Source organism: Poromitra crassiceps (genome assembly GCF_964638095.1).
Source record: "Poromitra crassiceps genome assembly, chromosome: 3".
Lineage (NCBI taxonomy): Eukaryota > Metazoa > Chordata > Actinopteri > Beryciformes > Melamphaidae > Poromitra > Poromitra crassiceps.
The window spans coordinates 41,444,931-41,464,350 of record NC_139625.1 but is presented as its reverse complement, the minus strand read 5'-3'; the positions used below and the strand labels follow the sequence as shown (position 1 = coordinate 41,464,350).

Here is a 19,420-nt window from a genome sequence, read left to right as displayed (position 1 = left end):
CTCCACAAAACTCTTCTGTTTCCATGTTGCTTGAATCCAGTCTAGCTGACGTTTAGTCACCATCTAATTTATGTCATATTAAGCGGTTGCAGTGGGGGTGGCAGTGATTGGCTCCTGCTTCTGGAGTGAAACAGGGTGCGTGGCATCAGCGGGTTCAAGAGGAAATGGCTAAGGGCTAATGAGAGTTAGAATATGTGTGGCGTGGACCATGGAGTACTCCCTCTTGGCTGCAGGCTGTATCTGCCTGTTCAGTAAACAACCTCATCACAGGCCTGATTTCTGCCTGAACCGTAAACACAATGTGGTTCAATGGAAGGGCCCGGGCCCTGAGCTCCGTTTAAACCCTGTTTGGTTTGGAGATAAGCTGAGGAGCAGAGGAAGGGAAAAGAAAAGAAAAGGAAAGGAGGAGAGGAGTAAAAAAGGAGTGAAAGAGGCTGAACTGCCAGCTGTTTCCCACGCTTTGCAGTGTGACTTTATGACTGCAACATCTGGCCAAATTACACAACAACGGCAAAAACCTTGGTGATGGGATCAGGGCTGCTTGTTTGCTCAACGTACATTGTGGTGAAGATCTCCTCACACAGGACTGGTGAAGATCTCCTCACACAGGACTGGTGAAGATCTCCTCACACAGGACTGGAGTGACACTGAGACCGGGACAAATCTTGATGTGCGTTAAATGGGAGTTGATGTGATGTGTGAATTGGCTGACAGTCAGTCAGGCCGATTGCCTGCGTGTGTCCATTCATTCAGTGCAACAACGCTCTGCAGGCCTGCTGGCTCTCTGAGCGGCAACGCTTTGATGTGGTCAATGAGGCTAGAGAGTTAGCAGAGAGCGCGGGTTAATGTGCGGGTTCACGCGGCCTCGCTCTGTTAACGTGGGCCAGGCAGTCCTTCTCGTCTCCTGGACACACCGGCAGAGGGGGCAGGCACGTGAAGAGTTAAGAAGGGCAGGGGTTGTAGAGTAGGTTAGGGCAGCGGGGTAGGTGCACTGTTTGCCGCTCCGTGTGTGTGTGTGTGTGTGTGTGTGTGTGTGTGTGTGTGTGTGTCTTCCTGGCAGTTGCTCTGTTTACCCTCTGCATGTGGAATTCCAGGGCCCCCTCACACTCTCCGCTGTCCTGCATTTTTGCGGTCGACCAGTGTGACAGGGGAGAGTGTGGGAAAAACGGAAGCTTCAAGACCAAAAATGCACGGATGGAAACAATGAAAAGAAAGAATAAAGAGAGGGGAAGAGAAAGAATGACAGAGAAAGTAAACACTGTCCAGAAGAAAGAGGATGATTGTTCGCAGAAAATGCTGGGATAATAAGTTGCTTCCCTTTATTCCCAGCTCTGGTTTTAGGGGCAACTCAATCCCTGGGTTACTGAGGCACATCTGAAAGCCATCCCAGTGTGGGCCGAAGCTTCTCTACCTTATAATAGAATCACTGTGCTGGGTGTTTTCAAACAGCTCAAGGTTATTCAACCCTCCAAACACCTTTCCACTAGCCAACTGTTGAACCAGCAACGCTGCATTTGATAACACTTTACCAGCATTGGCCTGGTTCTCCCTTGAATAATACATCAGGGATGAGCAATATAACAATTGTTATTTCTCACAATGACATTTGGTTTGGGGCCTTGCATACAAAGGGATTTTTAATACGGATGAAGATCAGGAAAGGACGGGAGGGGAGTTTTCTCCCTGCAAGACAAAATAGCCCCAGTTCACTCTCCCCATTCACCAGAATTTCATCCAGTCAACACATTGTCACTAATGCCGAACCAGTCCTGCCCACTGATGGGACCAACTGACAAGTCAGCATTCGTTTCTGCCTCATTACATTAAGTTTTAATTTATGTGAAGGCAAAAATACGCTGAATAGGCCTTGGCAGTGTTTCTCAGTAACAGCACATTGTATTGTGGCTTTTGATTTTTTTTTAAAGCTGAACCAACCTAAAATACATTTGCTGCTGCATCACATTCAGTCGGGCACGACTCTCCGGTCTATCAACATCAAGTGGCTGCCAACTCCAGAGGCTGCGAGGTCTCAAAGTGCTATGACTTCAGTGAAGGCTTTGAAAGGAGCAATTTGTAACGCAAATAAATGGGTCTGTTTGGTATTTTGTTTGCGAGGCTTGGCTAGCTGCAGCTGTAGCTACGGAAACGCGCGCTGTCGTGTGGCATTACTAATAGGGTGACAATTACACCAGCGCCATTAATGTCAGCCTCGCTGCTCGCCTTCACTCCCTATTAGTCAGCGCGAGCAGCAGTTAGCCTCACAGGATACTGTATACACACAGAAGCTGCCAAACGTCTGTTTATGCTTCAACTGTATCCCCTTGGTCCGTGAATAACATTAAGACACGCTAGCTAGCTAGCTACCTGCATGCTGCGCCTCCACTCTGTTTACATGATGTACTTCACTCTTCACCTTCCCCCCAGTAGTATTTTTGTGAAGCGTTGAACTGCGGTGGTGTTTTATCAGAGTATTTAGCTCGCCCCTACACCACTGCTGCTGACCGCCTGACTCTGCAGAGTGACAGAGTGAGAGACTGTTGACAAAGAAAGTGATGTGAAGAACCCCGAGGTCAAGGTCCCCCCCCCCTCCTCTGAATATGAAAGGGGTTGCTTCCTGTTGAGTTATGCCATGCTTAAAGTGGGCCACTTCTATTTGTGCTTGTGTAATGGTATGAAAGAACAACTGTGCAGCCCCTTACAAGGAGGCAGTGTGTACCCTCATTACCTTCTTATTGCTGCCTTGGCGAGCTGCTGTTATGGGCCGAGAGGTTAATGCCAGCTAAGCTTTCTTTATTGTTCCCCCTCAAAAATGCTCAACAGATTTAACGTACACGCTTACAGACGTGTCCGCCCCGGCTCGCTCTTTGCCTTACCATTACATATTATGGTGTACTCTGTGAAAACACGCTATTTGCACAGACACTCTGTTTGTAATAAAATATGGTATAATTTGTTGTTTATGAGCTCTAAAACCATGCAGCTCTTTGAGAGAAATTGACTAGTTTGTTGTTTCCTGTCTATGCCCATTGCCCACAGTTCCCATATACTCAGTTATCACTACCATTATCATATACTCAGTTATCACTACCATTATCATATACTCAGTTACAGTATCACTACCATTATCATATACTCAGTTATCACTACCATTATCATATACTCAGTTACAGTATCACTACCATTATCATATACTCAGTTACAGTATCACTACCATTATCATATACTCAGTTATCACTACCATTATCATATACTCAGTTACAGTATCACTACCATTATCATATACTCAGTTATCACTACCATTATCATATACTCAGTTACAGTATCACTACCATTATCATATACTCAGTTACAGTTATCACTACCATTATCATATACCGGTACTCAGTTATCACTACCATTATCATATACTCAGTTACAGTATCACTACCATTATCATATACTCAGTTACAGTTATCACTACCATTATCATATACTCAGTTATCACTACCATTATCATATACTCAGTTATCACTACCATTATCATATACTCAGTTACAGTTATCACTACCATTATCATATACTCAGTTATCACTACCATTATCATACTCAGTTATCACTACCATTATCATACTCAGTTATCACTACCATTATCTGACCAATGTGAGCAGCACGTCACCCAGGAGAGCTGCCCAGCAGCACGTCACCCAGGAGAGCTGCCCAGCAGCACGTCACCCAGGAGAGCTGCCCAGCAGCACGTCACCCAGGAGAGCTGCCCAGCAGCACGTCACCCAGGAGAGCTGCCCAGCAGCAGGAATGTGCCCCCTCCCCATCACAATAGCTCATGAGAAGCACTCAGTAAACACTTAACCTCTACCTCTACTGAATGTCAAGACACCCCCACCAGCCCCCACCAGCCTCCATGGACTGAACACTTGAGAGACCATGGCACTTTTCTCCTGCCAAGAGATCAGACATTATCCTATTATAAAAGGGAGCATGTGGGCAATCTCTCTCTGTTTCAATTTTTGTCCCACTGATGATGTCATCAGTGATGTCATCAGTGTTGTCACTTGAGCAATTGAGGGCAACTGAGGATGTCATAGTGACATCACTGGTGATGTCATCAGTGATGTCATCAATGATGTCATACCATCACTGATGATGTCATCAGTGACACACACACACGAGAGAGGGAGCGAGAGGAGAGAGAGGGAGAATGAGGGAGAGAGAGGGGCAAAGAGAGAAGGAAACATTGCGTGCACGGCGCGCCAATAGGGCAGGCGAGGCCACGCAGTAGCCGAGCAGCAAGACCAGCTCAGCGGGCTAGATGCCTAGTTTTGTAAATATATACAGTATGTGTGTGTGCGTGTGTGCGCGCATGTGCCTGCATGCTCATATTTTACACATGCACAAACACATGCACTCACAAGTTAGCCAAAACAGTTGACTCTATATTTGCTCTGATATGTAATGCTAAGTATACTGGAATGAATCCAGAGTGAGGTGTCAAACTTCATGTCATTCCCTGCAGCCTGGACCAGGACAGGGGAGATAAGGGAGGTCTCGGGGGATACAGTTTGGCACTACATATTCCCGCATGAGCGGGTTTGTTCAGTCTTCACACACTCTTATCTTGTGTCCGAACCAACAGGCAGACGTCTGCGGAGAGTGCGGCCGGTGGAAGCGTGTCCAACGGCCAGCATATGGTGTACGAGGCCCTCAGCGGGAAAACAGGTGGGTCCAACAACAGCGCCGCAGCTCCCCGCGAACGCCTGTGCCATGTGCATGCTGGTATGCTGCTATGCCCTCTCCATGCCAGTGTCAGTGATTACAGCCAGGCAGTGATAAACACCACTGGATATTTTTATCTTGGTCCTGCTTGCTCAGTGGTGTACAGGACGGCCAGTTTGCAATGTTTTAAAAGGCTCTTCCATTTGGGCACCTTTTCAGGCTTTGCACACTGTAAAAGATTACTACCTTATCATAGCATTAAATACTGTGCATGTGTGCAAACATTCATTACAGCCGTGTTTGAACGGTACACAGTGATAGGTTAAGGTTTTACCGGTTATTATATCATAATGACTTGTGCCATAGCCCTCCTTAGAGTTCATGCCAAGTAGAACTGAAGCAGCCAGAAATGAGTGGGCATAAACACATCATTAACTTTCCAGTGTTTGATCATATAGTCTCCATGTGTCCAAGTCCAGAGGTCACATGACTTGTGGAGGATAAAGAGGCATTACGGTGATGACATCCCTCTTTTGTAATGAGATCCAGTGATGGGAACAGTTCGGGCATTCCCATCTGTTGGCCATTCCTTCCCAGTCCTAATTGCTGCCCAGCCACCTAAATCCCTGTCCAGTCGTGCCCCAGAAATCACATCAAGAGAAGGAAAAATATAGCCTTGGTCTTTGCTAAGTGCATTGTGGTCTTATGTGCAATTGTGCATGCATGCACTCACATGCGCCCTGTCATCCGGCAGCAGTCGCACAACTCTTTCCATCTTGGAGTCTGAGTGTGGGGCTTATTGCAGTAACAGTGATATTAAGCTTACGTTTGTGCTGTTGATGCACATCTGTTTGTCTGATCACAGACTTTTTCCATAGACCTCCTATATGTTAGCATTAGCAGATCACACCATTCATCAACATGTGAGCGTCACGTTCGAGCCGACCCAGAGAAAACGAGATCAGCCCGCATCTGTCCAAACTGAGCTGCTGGAAAAATACAGTAGCTATGCACCAACCAACCCCCCCACCCCCCCACCCCCCTCAAATGTGCGTGCCTGTGACCAGAACATTTCTTTTTCTTTCGTTCTCTCTTTCTCCCCTTAAGTATGAAGACTGGCGCAGGCTAACAAACATCTTATAAACTCATCAATAACTGTAACTGGATCTGTTGGGAGCAGCTTCTGAATTTCATGAATGCATTTTTTCCGTCGTTCAGGGCGCAAATGGTGGGGGGGGAGAGATGCTTCGCTCTTGACTTCCAAAGAGAAGTCTGAACGAAAGAAAGAACTAAAAAGCACAGCAGCAAAAGCAGTTAACAAGGCAGGTTTAGCCATGCACTGAGATATGGCACTGGGATTTTAACAGTCTTGGTGTGGTGATTTTGGGGGGGGGGGTGTATAACGGAGACTTGGGTGGTGATTTGGGGGGGGGTGTATAACGGAGACTTGGGGTGGGAATTTGGGGGGGTGTATAATGGAGACTTGGGTGGTGATTTGGGGGGGGTGCAGGCGCGGACTGCATAATCGGGCACGTCGGGCAAATGCCCGGTGGCCTGGCCTGGCCTGGCCTGGCCTGGCCTGGCCTGGCCTGGCCTGGCCTGCAAAAAAAAAAAAAAAAAATTTGGTGCCCCCAGTCAAGCCACTCACTGAACAGCAGGCCAGGCGCTGCCTACTGGTTTACTACTGGTTTTATTACTTTATTCACGGTTAAAGTGGGTGCATCTCATTGTAAAATTGGACTCGGCCCAAATTGGGCTTCAAACGGCCCAAATCTGGCTTCAAACGGCCCAAATTGGGCTTCAAACAGCCCAAATCGGGCTTCAAATGGCCCAAATCTGGCTTCAAACAGCCCAAATTGGGCTTCAAACGGCTCAAATTGGGCTTCAAATGGCCCAAATTTTTTGCCGCCGCCCTACGGACGCCGGCACGCGCGGCGGCCCGTATCGGCCTGGCCTGCTTGCTATCTAATGCCCGGCCTGAATTAGAATCCCATTCCGCCCCTGGGGGGGTGTATAACGGAGACTTGGGTGGGAATTTGGGGGGGTGTATAACAGAGACTTGGGTGGTGATTTGGGTGGGTGTATAACGGAGACTTGGGTGGTGATTTGGGTGGGTGTATAATGGAGACTTGGGTGGTGATTTGGGTGGGTGTATAACGGAGACTTGGGGTGGGAATTTGGGGGGGTGTATAACGGAGACTTGGGGGGGTGATTTGGGGGGGGTGTATAACGGCGACTTGGGGTGGTGATTTGGGGAGGTGGGTGTATAACAGAGACTTGGGGTGGTGATTTGGGGAGGGGGGGTGTATAACAGACTCGGGGTGGTGATTTGGGGAGGGTGGGTGTATAACAGAGATTTGGGGAGGGAGGGTGTATAACAGAAACTTGGGGTGGTGATTTGGGAAGGGGGGTGTATAACAGAGACTTGGGGTGGTGATTTGGGGAGGGGGTGTATAACAGACTTGGGGTGGTGATTTGGGGAGGGGGGTGTATAACAGAGACTTGGGGTGGTGATTTGGGGAGGGGGGTGTATAACAGACTTGGGGTGGTGATTTGGGGAGGGAGGGTGTATAACAGAAACTTGGGGTGGTGATTTGGGGAGGGGGGTGTATAACAGAGACTTGGGGTGGTGATTTGGGGAGGGGGGTGTATAACAGACTTGGGGTGGTGATTTGGGGAGGGGGGTGTATAACAGACTTGGGGTGGTGATTTGGGGAGGGGGTGTATAACAGAGACTTGGGGTGGTGATTTGGGGAGGGGGTGTATAACAGAGACTTGGGGTGGTGATTTGGGGAGGGGGGGTCTATAACAGAGACTTGGGGTGGTGATTTGGGGAGGGGGGGTCTATAACAGAGACTTGGGGTGGTGATTTGGGGAGGGGGGGTCTATAACAGAGATTTGGGTGGTGATTTGGGGAGGGGGTGTATAACAGAGACTTGGGGTGGTGATTTGGGGAGGGGGGGTCTATAACAGAGATTTGGGTGGTGATTTGGGGAGGGGGTGTATAACAGAGACTTGGGGTGGTGATTTGGGGAGGGGGGGTCTATAACAGAGATTGGGGTGGTGATTGGGGAGGGGGGTGTATAACAGAGACTTGGGGTGGTGATTTGGGTGGGATTGGTGAGGGGAGGGGGTTGTTATTAGAAGGGGCACAGCCTTTGTGGAGCTTAGGAGTGAGTCAGGGTTTTGGCCCTGCCCAGTGTACCTTTGTAGCGAGATGACTGGCCTCCCCTGATCGATTCTGACAGGGAGTTAGAGTGGCTCCAAATGCAGAGAGCATTCTCTATGATCAGCTGTCAGCCGTCATTAATCACACTCTCTCTTTATCTCTCTCTGGGTCTCTCTGGGTCTCTCTTTGCTCATACAACTCTCTTTCTCTTTCTTACTTTGAAAAGCTCCCTCTCTCTCTGGAGCCTCTTACGCATGCACCCCCCTCCTCCATCTCCCTTACTTTCTTTCCCCACTTCTCCCTCTCTTTGTGGCACCCCCATTCTTTTTTTTTATGTGGGATGAGGAGAGGATTTTGATGAGGACCCATCAGTGCTTATGAAACAAGATTATATCTATCGGCCACATGTGTTTTACAATCCTCTTGAAGTTCTCAGGGCTCCACAGACAGCGACTGGGAGGAGATTTACTGCTTTCGGTTTGAGAAGGAAATGAACGCTGCACTTGTGCCATTTTAATGGGATCCTGATCATGTCAAGACGGATCGCTTTGGGCCTCAACCAAAATAAGACTTTGTGTGGTGCCGTGTTGGAAAAGAAAAGGTAGTTATTATTGGCTATCATCACCTTTTCAGATGTACAGTGCTGTCTATGCTAGTGGCTGTTTTATCTAAACCAGTTTTTTATGAGAGTGACAAGGAAGTGGGTAGATACAACATATGTAACTACATAGCATACGCTGTTGATTATCCAGAGAAGTAGATCATCAAGGATATCAGTTGCACAGCAGCAATATGGGCTGCTTGTTACACCTTTTGGGGTTAATTTGCCATGATTACAGTAAGCAGTTAACTCAGTAAGCAGTCAGTGTCATTAGTTTCTCATTTTTGTTTTCAACTAGGGCTGCACAATATCTCATTTCAGCATCGTCATGGCAATGTGCACATGTGCAATACGTGCAATGTCAAGTAAGGCAAATGAACTCAACACATCATGCTGCAACTTTTTTGCTGCTTGATACAAATGGAAAAATTGCATGGTTCTCATTTTCCATGAATAATGTACAATGTATATCTGTCTGATATAACATAATTTACTCCGATTTAAGGGTTTGTTAAGAGTAGCATAATGTTAGCTTTCCAGTTTTTGCGGCTCCGAACCGTAGTTGGGATGCTTCTGGAGTTGTGCTAGTGCTAGTCTATTTTAGCTTAGCCTGGCTCGTAGCTGGTGACAAGCTTTTTACTAGGAGTCCGGACCAACTCTGTAGTGGAGAACTGGCACATATCGCAATATATCGCAGAAACAAAATATATTGCAATCTCAGTTTTTTCCCGAATATCGTGCAGCCCTAGTTTCAACTCTTATCATTCTTTTGCTGAGCTAGAAGAAGCTGCTTCCAGCGGTCATGTCATCCGAATGAAAGTCAGGGAGATGTTTTGGTTTTCCAGCTCCGTCAGGCCCCACGGTGTAAAAGAGCACCAAAATAAACAGTCTGCCGAGAGGGAATGAAAGGGAATACTGTTTGGGAGCACAAACACGGCAGCTCCAACTGTACTTGGAATTCCTTTTCTACTGGATGCCTGGCGCGCGGCCAGGCGATAGGATAGAGAGTGAGAGGCTGAAAGCGAAGGGGCAGCCAGACAAAGTCTCACGGCGAGCTGACAGAGAGCTGACGGCGAGCTGACGGAGCAGATCTGCTGCTAACCAGTGAACCACCTTGACCATGAACAACTACTAGGAACATGCACCAGCATAGTTTTACTCCTCTGAAGAAAGAATTGCCGTGTTTTACTTTCAGCTTTGACTTAAATAATTCATGATTGTGCACACATGGGCCCTGTGAGGAGAAGCCTGTGTCACTCCTCTAGGATCTCTATTATTAATTGAACTTCTGTCTGCTGCTTGCCAGGTCTTTCTGCATACCGCAAGCTGCTCCAGGGCCAGGGGCCCAATCACAGATGACAGGAAGGGGACCAGAGGCACGTCCTGCCGCTCTGCCATCCTGACAGGTGTCTCTGCATGTAACCGCACACCCGCATCCTCGGAGAGGTGTACACCGGGAAAGGACAACAGCAGCAGATGAAAGCATGCCAGACATCGAACAGGGCCCCTATTAATTTCTCTATGATACAGCCGCAGACATGCAAGGGGATAGCCTGCCGGGCCAGGAATGCCCAGCTTTGACGCAGGTCGGGATTCTGTTGCACAGCTCAAAGCTCAGACGGGCCTTTTCAGCTCCCCCTCCCCTCGTCCCCCTCGGCTACCCTCAATCTCCATATCCCAACAGTTGTCTTCCCTCATTCTCCCCATGCTACTGATGCCATGGAAAGATTTCAGTGACAGATAGCTTTCAGCAGATGGCTCCTTGAGCCCCGTAGCGACTATCACTGTCAGATAAAACTGTGAGTCTCTGTTCACGCCGTGGGACGTGTCTCCTAGCCATTTGTGTAGCATTATGAAGACGTTTTTGTTGCTGAAAAAGGCATACCCCCAACGCATGTGACATAGGGATTTTGTTAATGTGAGAGATCCGCTGAGTCACTGCAAATTGACCAGTATTCTTCCATAATGACTTCTCATCTTGCTGCTGTAAACGCTGAACATGTGGAGCAGTTCCTTTCATGTGCGGCTTGCAGTGCAACACATTCCAGCGTCCATTCCCTCTTGAAACCTAAACGGTTGCCAATTCAGTCACAACTCTCTGCTCATTGCCAAAGGATGTGTTGAAAGTTTAGCATCCTTTGCTTGTAGGCGAGATGTAAAAGGAAACTCTGATGTTTAAAGCTCAAATAATATTGGCTGTTGCCTTTTTTGCTTCACACATTTTCACACACCAGACTAAAAGATGATTTAACGTCTTTGCTGATCTGACAAATATGTTCCATCAAGAATACAGTTGTCTTAAGATCATTCCTGTACATTGTTGAGAAAACCCTCAAGTTTTATTCTGGATGGACCAAATTGATTACTTTGGCTTTATAAGTAAAATATGTTCATCAGTATTTAATGTCAGTGTCTTTTTGTAGCGGTGATATTCCATCATTTAGGACTGTATAGTAAACATACTCAGGGCTTGTTACGAAATAAAACATCTCTGTTGTTATATGATTAGATTCAGTATGCATTTATGATGATTGTTTTGCTTTGTGAGAGATACTTGAATTTTATGCATCCTCTTTCTCAGAACAAAATTATCATATTTGAAGGATGTTTTGCACATGAATGTAGTTTTCAATTTTGCAAAGGTGTTAGATTTATTACACTTGTTGATGGTGTTGGGGTTCTTTGTAATATTTGTAATGGTTGATGTGAAAGTATATGTTGTGTATTGACTACTGTCAAAGCCAACGCATGCTGCTTATGAGATTCTTAGAATCCAAATGTGTATACAGTATTTATCAATGTCTAAATTCTGCTGTGCTGTAAAAATGTTTACAGTCATATGTTTAAAGCTGTTTGTTTACAGTATACAAGCATGGTAACATGTCAGGTCCATTTTGGTGACCATTTTAGACAGTTATGTAGCAAGCAATACTGAAATGATTTCATATCTTGTTCAGCAAACATTAAAATGAACCGATCAAGTCTGTAAATGTATGTGTTCTCACTGCATACACTGAAGTGGTGAATTGAGGCTGCCTCTTGCATAATTTAGTGATGTGAGTTACTCTATTGCCCTGGTGGTCTAAAATAAATAATACAAATTGAAAAACTCCAACAATAATGAAAATAGTACAACTATCCAAGACTGTCCATATTTTAATTAAAAAAAGTGTTTCCAAGAGTAATAAGAAAAACATTTACAGTTTGTGATCTAGTGAAGTGTTCACTTATGACGTACATTGTCTCATACAACAGAAAGGCTTTGTTTCAGAAGAAAACCATCCCAGGAAACACCATCCTGTTGCATTACAGAGGTAAACATAACCATGAAAATACTATTTTGAATAAAGGTTGGTTTCCAGCATGTTTTTTCTTTTCTTCCCAAGATCATTTTTATCCAACAGCATTGAATCCTAAATGAACAGTGTAGGCAGCTGTGGCGGGCACAGCACTAGTTTCCAGCGTGGACAGTCGAGTGTGTCCTGCGTGTCGGGCCATGCATTGTCGGCCGAGGGATTTGTTTGCATTTCGCAAACAATAATGTTTGTTTTACCCCCTTTGACATATTCCTATCACGCTGAGTTAAGTCTGCATTCTCAGTCATTTTCTCATTTTGACTGCAATTACTTTTATGTCCTTGAGTATGCAGTGGTCATAGCAAGAAGATTTTGTGTTTTGTTCCTGTTTTCATTGAAAACGGGCTTTCAATGCCCATGTCATATGCCACAAAGGTACGGAGTGGAATATAAAAAAATAGGAAAGAAAACACCAATGTGAAAAGGCTACCGTTGAAGGAAAAAAGTTCTGATGGGGTTTTGAGAGCGTCGTTAACGAAGTGGTGTTTGAAAAGTCTTCTAGGTACATGCTGCCGATGGTGCTGAGCAGGGGTGGCTGCATCTCTTCTGCAGGGTTGGTCTGTGGGAGAGAGAGAGCTGCAGCCGGGGGGGGGGGGGGGGAGGGTGTGTTGATGAATAGAGGTACTGCTGCAGGACGTACCACCCTTCCATCCTGCCATACCCCTCCTGAGTAGTACTGGGTGCCATCAGATCCCAGGTCTCTCGCTTGGGGGCGCCCCGATGCCGTTTAGCTGCACTTGCATGACTTGACGATCATGTTGGAGAGCTGCTCCACTTTCGGGGTGCGACCCACATAGTAGAGGATGGTGAGAGGCTCCAGGTCTTGAGGAACACAGCAGGGCGAGGCAGACGCCTCCGGGTTCAAGGTGTTGTACAGGCTTAGCAGCTATGGGAGAAAGACAGGGATCAGGCTTAGCAGCTATGGGAGAAAGACAGGGATCAGGCTTAGCAGCTATGGGAGGAAGACAGGGATCAGCGAGTGAGTGCATACTTCTTGGTTACATGCATTTATTTTGCTGCATCTCACCGAGCTGTGGGTGGTGTCTGCACTGCGTAGGTAAGACTCACCGAGCTGTGGGTGGTGTCTGCACTGCGTAGGTAAGACTCACCGAGCTGTGGGTGGTGTCTGCACTGCGTAGGTAAGACTCACCGAGCTGTGGGTGGTGTCTGCACTGCGTAGGTAAGACTCACCGAGCTATGGGTGGTGTCTGCACTGCGTAGGTAAGACTCACCGAGCTATGGGTAGTGTCTGCACTGCGTAGGTAAGACTCACCAAGCTGTGGGTGGTGTCTGCACTGCGTAGGTAAGACTCACCGAGCTGTGGGTGGTGTCTGCACTGCGTAGGTAAGACTCACCGAGCTGTGGGTGGTGTCTGCACTGCGTAGGTAAGACTCACCGAGCTGTGGGTGGTGTCTGCACTGCGTAGGTAAGACTCACCGAGCTGTGGGTGGTGTCTGCACTGCGTAGGTAAGACTCACCGAGCTGTGGGTGGTGTCTGCACTGCGTAGGTAGACTCTCCGAGCTGTGGGTGGTGTCTGCACTGCGTAGGTAGACTCACCGAGCTGTGGGTGGTGTCTGCACTGCGTAGGTAAGACTCACCGAGCTGTGGGTGGTGTCTGCACTGCGTAGGTAAGACTCACCGAGCTGTGGGTGGTGTCTGCACTGCGTAGGTAAGACTCACCGAGCTGTGGGTGGTGTCTGCACTGCGTAGGTAAGACTCACCGAGCTGTGGGTGGTGTCTGCACTGCGTAGGTAGACTCTCCGAGCTGTGGGTGGTGTCTGCACTGCGTAGGTAGACTCACCGAGCTGTGGGTGGTGTCTGCACTGCGTAGGTAAGACTCACCGAGCTGTGGGTGGTGTCTGCACTGCGTAGGTAAGACTCACCGAGCTGTGGGTGGTGTCTGCACTGCGTAGGTAAGATTCACCGAGCTGTGGGTGGTGTCTGCACTGCGTAGGTAAGACTCACCGAGCTGTGGGTGGTGTCTGCACTGCGTAGGTAAGACTCACCGAGCTGTGGGTGGTGTCTGCACTGCGTAGGTAAGACTCACCGAGCTGTGGGTGGTGTCCGCACTGCGTAGGTAAGGACAGGGACCGGAGCAGAAGTTGGCATAGTACCCTTTTGGCTCATGGATCCACCTCCAGCCCAAGTGCTGGCGGAAGTCGATATATAGTGGCCGCACACAGCAGTTCTCCTCATAATTGCTACAGACAAGAGGGGAGAGAGGTGAGAGGAGATCCTCATTTCACAGATAACACACACTTTTAAGGGTTGTATACATTTTCCTCCCCATTGGCCTCTCAGCCAGAGACGGGAAGAGCTCTGAAATTCCACTCTTAGGTGTGCCTTTCTTTTCCCTGTTGGAGGCAGCCCAGGTGTCTTGGTGCTGCCTGTCAGCCTGACAGAGGAAATCCAGAGCGGAGGCGACGGCGTGTGAGAAGAGGTAGCGTCTCCTCGTACCGGGACAGATCTCGACTTGTATCAGGTTGCTAATGCCTCTGTCACGCTCGGCATGGCGATTAACAAGCGTATTCAATGTGTTCTGTGCCCATGTACTCGCCCAGAGAGATGACAGGTGATATTGCGTTCGAGGTCGCCTTGTCAATATTTAACCCTCCCCTCTGCCTAGAGAAGACAATGATTTTTCCTCATTACTACTTTTGAACTCGCCAACAGTCTGTCTTCCAACAAGGGTTGCACCTCTAGGAACTGACAGTGCAGTGCGGAGCGGTATTTTTAGAAAGTGGGAGACAATGAACAATAGTCTAAGCAGTGTATGACATTTTCCAGGGCGAGGAAAGGTTTCTTACGAGAAGCAGTAATTGGTGTCGAGTGCCCGCTTGCGCCTGCGGGAGGAGGACTGGCCGTCCAGCCTGTGGGGAGGGAGCATCATGAGGATGAGGTGCGGGTACAGCTGCTCCTTCTGCTTCTTCAGACGGCTCATGTCCAGTCGACTCTGCTCGTCAAAGTCCCCATCCATACCTGTGGGAGGAAGACCGTTAAAAATCAATGATACGAACAAGAACTTGACCCAATGGGCCAAATGAACAGAAGTACGGAGGATTTGTTGAGGATAGTACAAAAAATGACATGTGTGTCAACAGACAGTTTACAGTAAAAGGATAATCTCCATGCTGGACTGCACTCATCTCTGACTCACTCTTCGTCCTCCTCCAGCACCAGTCAGAGCTGGTGGCTAACTTCCTTCTTTCCTCCGTCCTCCCCCCTGGGCTTGTGTCTGCTCATCCAATCTGCCCCTGATAGCTAAAGCAGTGGAGATCTCAGGAGAGACGCGGCTGGTGGATATGGACGCCCCTCTTTAATTCGGGGCCAAGCGTCTGAGCGCCGTGGCAGCACATTCCTTGTGGCCAAGCCAGTCAGGGGAGTGTTCCCAGGACCGAGGACCCGGAGGCCCCGACGCTAAGTGAGATACCAGACCAATTGTATTCCCATGCTCTGTGTCTCTCTCCCTCTTCGAAAGGAAACCCATTATCTTACTAAAAAGGCCTCAAATGAGTGTCAATGCTTGAGGCACATGTTCACTGGACGGGACTTCAGAGGGACTTTTTCCTCAAACCAATCTCACGATTGATACAGTACGCTGATAGAAACTCAAGCTATCTGAACTTTTTTTTCCCGTGCCACTGAGGTCTTTAACGCCATCTTACCTTTGAACTTGACGTCTAGCACCTCATTGACATTCTCGATAATGTCACCATTAGGGCTGAAGGTGTGGCAGGGGCAGTGGACACTGATCTCCAGGCCCAGGTTGGTCTCTGAGGAGAAACAAGAGCAGAGAGGGATGTAAGCAACTGACATTTTCCCTCGGGCCATTTTCCTTGATTTAAATTAACGTCAATCTGTAATGGCCTTTGGCGCGAGTGTTGATATGTAATAAGGTGTGATGCAAGGAAAATATGAGGAGCCCCACTCACGTCGGTACATAAGCCACTCCCTGACTGTCTCTGTGACGTCAAAGGAGACCCACTCGTGCGTCCCCTTGGTCAGGACGTTCTTGCCCCCAATGTAGCGCTGCTTGGCTATGTGGTGATCTTTCTGGAGGATCTGCAAAGAGACGAAAGTGTGACCCGGCTGCATAAACTCTGAGCCCAGCTCTCTCTCTCTCTCTCTCTCTCTCTCTCTCTCTCACTCTCACTCTCTCTCTCTCTCTCACACACACACACACACACACACACACACACACACACACACACACACACACTCAACCAGAGCTGTCTGAGCCAGACTCTCCAGAATGCCCCGGGCCAAATGTCTTCTCTTCATGGAAAAAGTGACTCCCTGTGTTGATATCCCCATTTTGCAAGTTAATGCCTGCGTGTTACCATCCTGCCAATGAGAAACTGGCTGTCCTTCCCATCAGCAGTTCAAACTTTGACTTCAGCTGGGCTCCCAACATTCTAGGTTGATATGGTACCGTAGTATTCACAAAGCAGGGTTGCAGCTATTTGTGGAGGGACAGGGAACCATGTCCTAACTGTGTTATCATGTCAGAGTTTACAGTAGATCTCAAGACCATGCAGACTAATGTGATCTGAATGGCAGGCCTGCAACAGTGTGATCAGGGATCCCTATACCTCCTCAAGTATGTAGCATTTCTCTCAACAAAGAAGTTTATCTCCGGGGAGAAATGAGTGAAGTGTTTGTGTGTGTGCATTTGGGGGGCGGGTTGGAGCACTTCGCCCCGCAGCAGTGCTGGGATAACCAGGTTCCTGAACATTGTCAGCATCTAATCTGGCTTCCTGTGGGACCAGGGGGCTGAGGGCTGCCAGCACCAGCCCCCTGCCAATCAGCCCCTGCCTGAAGTGTGGGGGCGAGCGGCTCCGTTTACTCCCCCAGTGCCTGACCCTGCCTATCTCCTCCCGGGCCCCTGGAAACAATCTGAGGGCCTGACAGTCTGTATTCGGGCCCGGCCAGAGCCTGCCTCAGAGGCGCTATGCAGTCCGGAGACGCTTGTCTCCCTGGCAGGAAGTGTTGGAACCTGATCATTACTCCCAGTCTCTCACAGGAGATTAATGAGGAAACCCAGCGAAAATCCATCCTCGCCACCCCGCGTACACACACACATCCAAACACCCCGGATACACACACACATCCAAACACCCCGCATACACACACATCCAAACACCCCGCATACACACACACATACAAACACCCCACATACACACATCCAAACACCCCGCATACACACATCCAAACACCCCGCATACACACACACATCCAAACACCCCGCATACACACACACATCCAAACACCCCGCATACACACACACATCCAAACACCCCGCATACACACATCCAAACACCCCGCATACACACACACATCCAAACACCCCGCATACACACACATCCAAACACCCCGCATACACACACACATCCAAACACCCCGCATACATACACACATCCAAACACCCCGCATACACACATCCAAACACCCCGCGTACACACATCCAAACACCCCGCATACACACACATACAAACACCCCGCATACACACACACATCCAAACACCCCGCATACACACATCCAAACACCCCGCATACACACACATACAAACACCCCGCATACACACACACATCCAAACACCCCGCATACACACACATACAAACACCCCGCATACACACACACATCCAAACACCCCGCATACACACACATCCAAACACCCCGCATACACACACATACAAACACCCCGCATACACACACACATCCAAACACCCCGCGTACACACATCCAAACACCCCGCATACACACACATACAAACACCCCGCATACACACACACATCCAAACACCCCGCATACACACACACATCCAAACACCCCGCATACACACATCCAAACACCCCGCATACACACACACATACAAACACCCCGCATACACACACATCCAAACACCCCGCATACACACACACATCCAAACACCCCGCATACACACACACACATCCAAACACCCCGCATACACACACACATCCAAACACCCCGCATACACACACACATCCAAACACCCCGCATACACACATCCAAACACCCCGCATACACACACACATCCAAACACCCTGCATACACACATCCAAACACCCCGCATACACACACATCCAAACACCCCACACACACACATCCAAACACCACGCATACACACATCCAAACACCCCACACACACACACACACACACACACATCAAAACACCACGCATACACACACACACATCAAAACACCCTGCAACAGACACACATCCAAACACCCCACATACACACACATCCAAATACCCCGCATACACACACACACATCTAAAAGGCGCGTACTTTTACACACAGCACCGAAAAATCTCATGACTTATAAACACATGAATACAGATGCAGATCTATAAATCGTGGGTTGAAAGCATAACACCTCACTTATAATCACATGAATACAGATGCAGATCTATAAAAGCATAATGCCTCACTTGAAATAACAAGAATGGACAAATTGCTTTGAGACTGACAGCTGAGAGAGAAGAAATTGCCGAATGGTAATGTAGAATTTCTCAAAGACGGCTGTAGCAAGCTCTTAAATGTGTTCTAATGTAGAATCCATTTGACTGTAAGCACATGGAATAATGATCAGCAGCTGAAAAGAGGAGAGTGGGAGTTGGACGCCCTGATAGAAATGTTTTCATCTTTCTTGTTGACCTGCACAGTCTCGCGGCTTCGGGGCTTCTGAGAGAATTGGAGCGCGTTACCCCCCACGTTGGGCCGGCAGCGGGAATCAATGGTCTGTTCACGCACCTGGTAGAGCTCAATCCTCTGCTCGTTTCTGTTGGCACTGGAGTTGGGGACCCGCAGTGCTCGAAACTCAGCGCGGAACAGGTTGGTGGAGTTCTTCTCCATGGCTGAGACATTGAAGCGGAAGACCTTGGAGGTGATCCCCTTGGGGCAGTAGGGGAGGTCATCTGCGGGGCACATGGAAATGATGACTCAACAGTGGCCTTAAATTTTTTTATTAAAACTTTCCTTCATATAAGCACAAGGTCATTTCTAGCTGTTTGATCAGGCTGGAACTCGTTGTTTCTTCTATCAGATCCTTAAAGCTCTCCTTCTTTTGTTACCTCATTGTGTACATGTTATCAAAGCCTATTTTCCACTGTCATCTTTGCACAAGGGTGGACATGTTTACATTAGGAATATTGATGATACTTAGTGTGCTTATTGTTGGGGATTTCACACTACAAGTTAAGATGTTTGACAGAAAAACAGGTTTTGTTTTAACTATTTGCGAGCCATTGCCATGGACCATCTGCTTATGCTTTGTGCAGTCCGAGTTAGCAACAAGTTGAAGTCATGAAATGAAAACCAAATGTCCCATGTGGTGGTGGAACAGGCTGGAGAGAGACGGCAGCTAGCGTGCTCCTCCCACCAGCTCTAGAGCCCAACAGGTGCTTCGAGGGCTAGGACAGGAGCCAAGTATTCCCTGGAACCTAAGCAGCTCAGCTAGGAACATGTGGGATCACATGCCGAAACACAGCACTACCTGGGCCAGTGGGCTGTATCTGCAGGGGGAGGAGACTCCTCCATGTCATGATAGAGAGTATATG

General features: G+C 48.2%; 2 protein-coding genes across 2 annotated transcripts in view; one reads left to right on the top strand and one right to left on the bottom strand.

Annotated features, from left to right (window-relative positions):
* Positions 1 to 11,518, top strand: part of ttll5 (tubulin tyrosine ligase-like family, member 5) — a gene marked incomplete at its 5' end in the record, with an annotated part of 80,457 nt that extends 68,939 nt beyond the window's left edge. The window contains 2 exons of the mRNA XM_083633998.1: positions 4,631 to 4,713; positions 9,787 to 11,518. Coding sequence (XP_083490124.1) covers positions 4,631 to 4,713; positions 9,787 to 9,839 — 136 coding nt within the window. The 3' untranslated portion in view covers positions 9,840 to 11,518. The remainder of the gene's footprint in view (positions 1 to 4,630; positions 4,714 to 9,786) is intronic.
* A 105-nt stretch (positions 11,519 to 11,623) lies between these two features.
* The window catches only part of tgfb3 (transforming growth factor, beta 3), a 15,871-nt gene continuing 8,074 nt past the window's right edge, over positions 11,624 to 19,420 (bottom strand). The window contains exons 2-7 of the mRNA XM_083634006.1: positions 18,615 to 18,778; positions 15,770 to 15,899; positions 15,503 to 15,610; positions 14,645 to 14,816; positions 13,885 to 14,038; positions 11,624 to 12,722 (exon numbers count right to left, since the gene is read on the bottom strand). Of these exons, the coding sequence (XP_083490132.1) occupies positions 12,564 to 12,722; positions 13,885 to 14,038; positions 14,645 to 14,816; positions 15,503 to 15,610; positions 15,770 to 15,899; positions 18,615 to 18,778 (887 nt within the window). The 3' untranslated portion in view covers positions 11,624 to 12,563. The remainder of the gene's footprint in view (positions 12,723 to 13,884; positions 14,039 to 14,644; positions 14,817 to 15,502; positions 15,611 to 15,769; positions 15,900 to 18,614; positions 18,779 to 19,420) is intronic.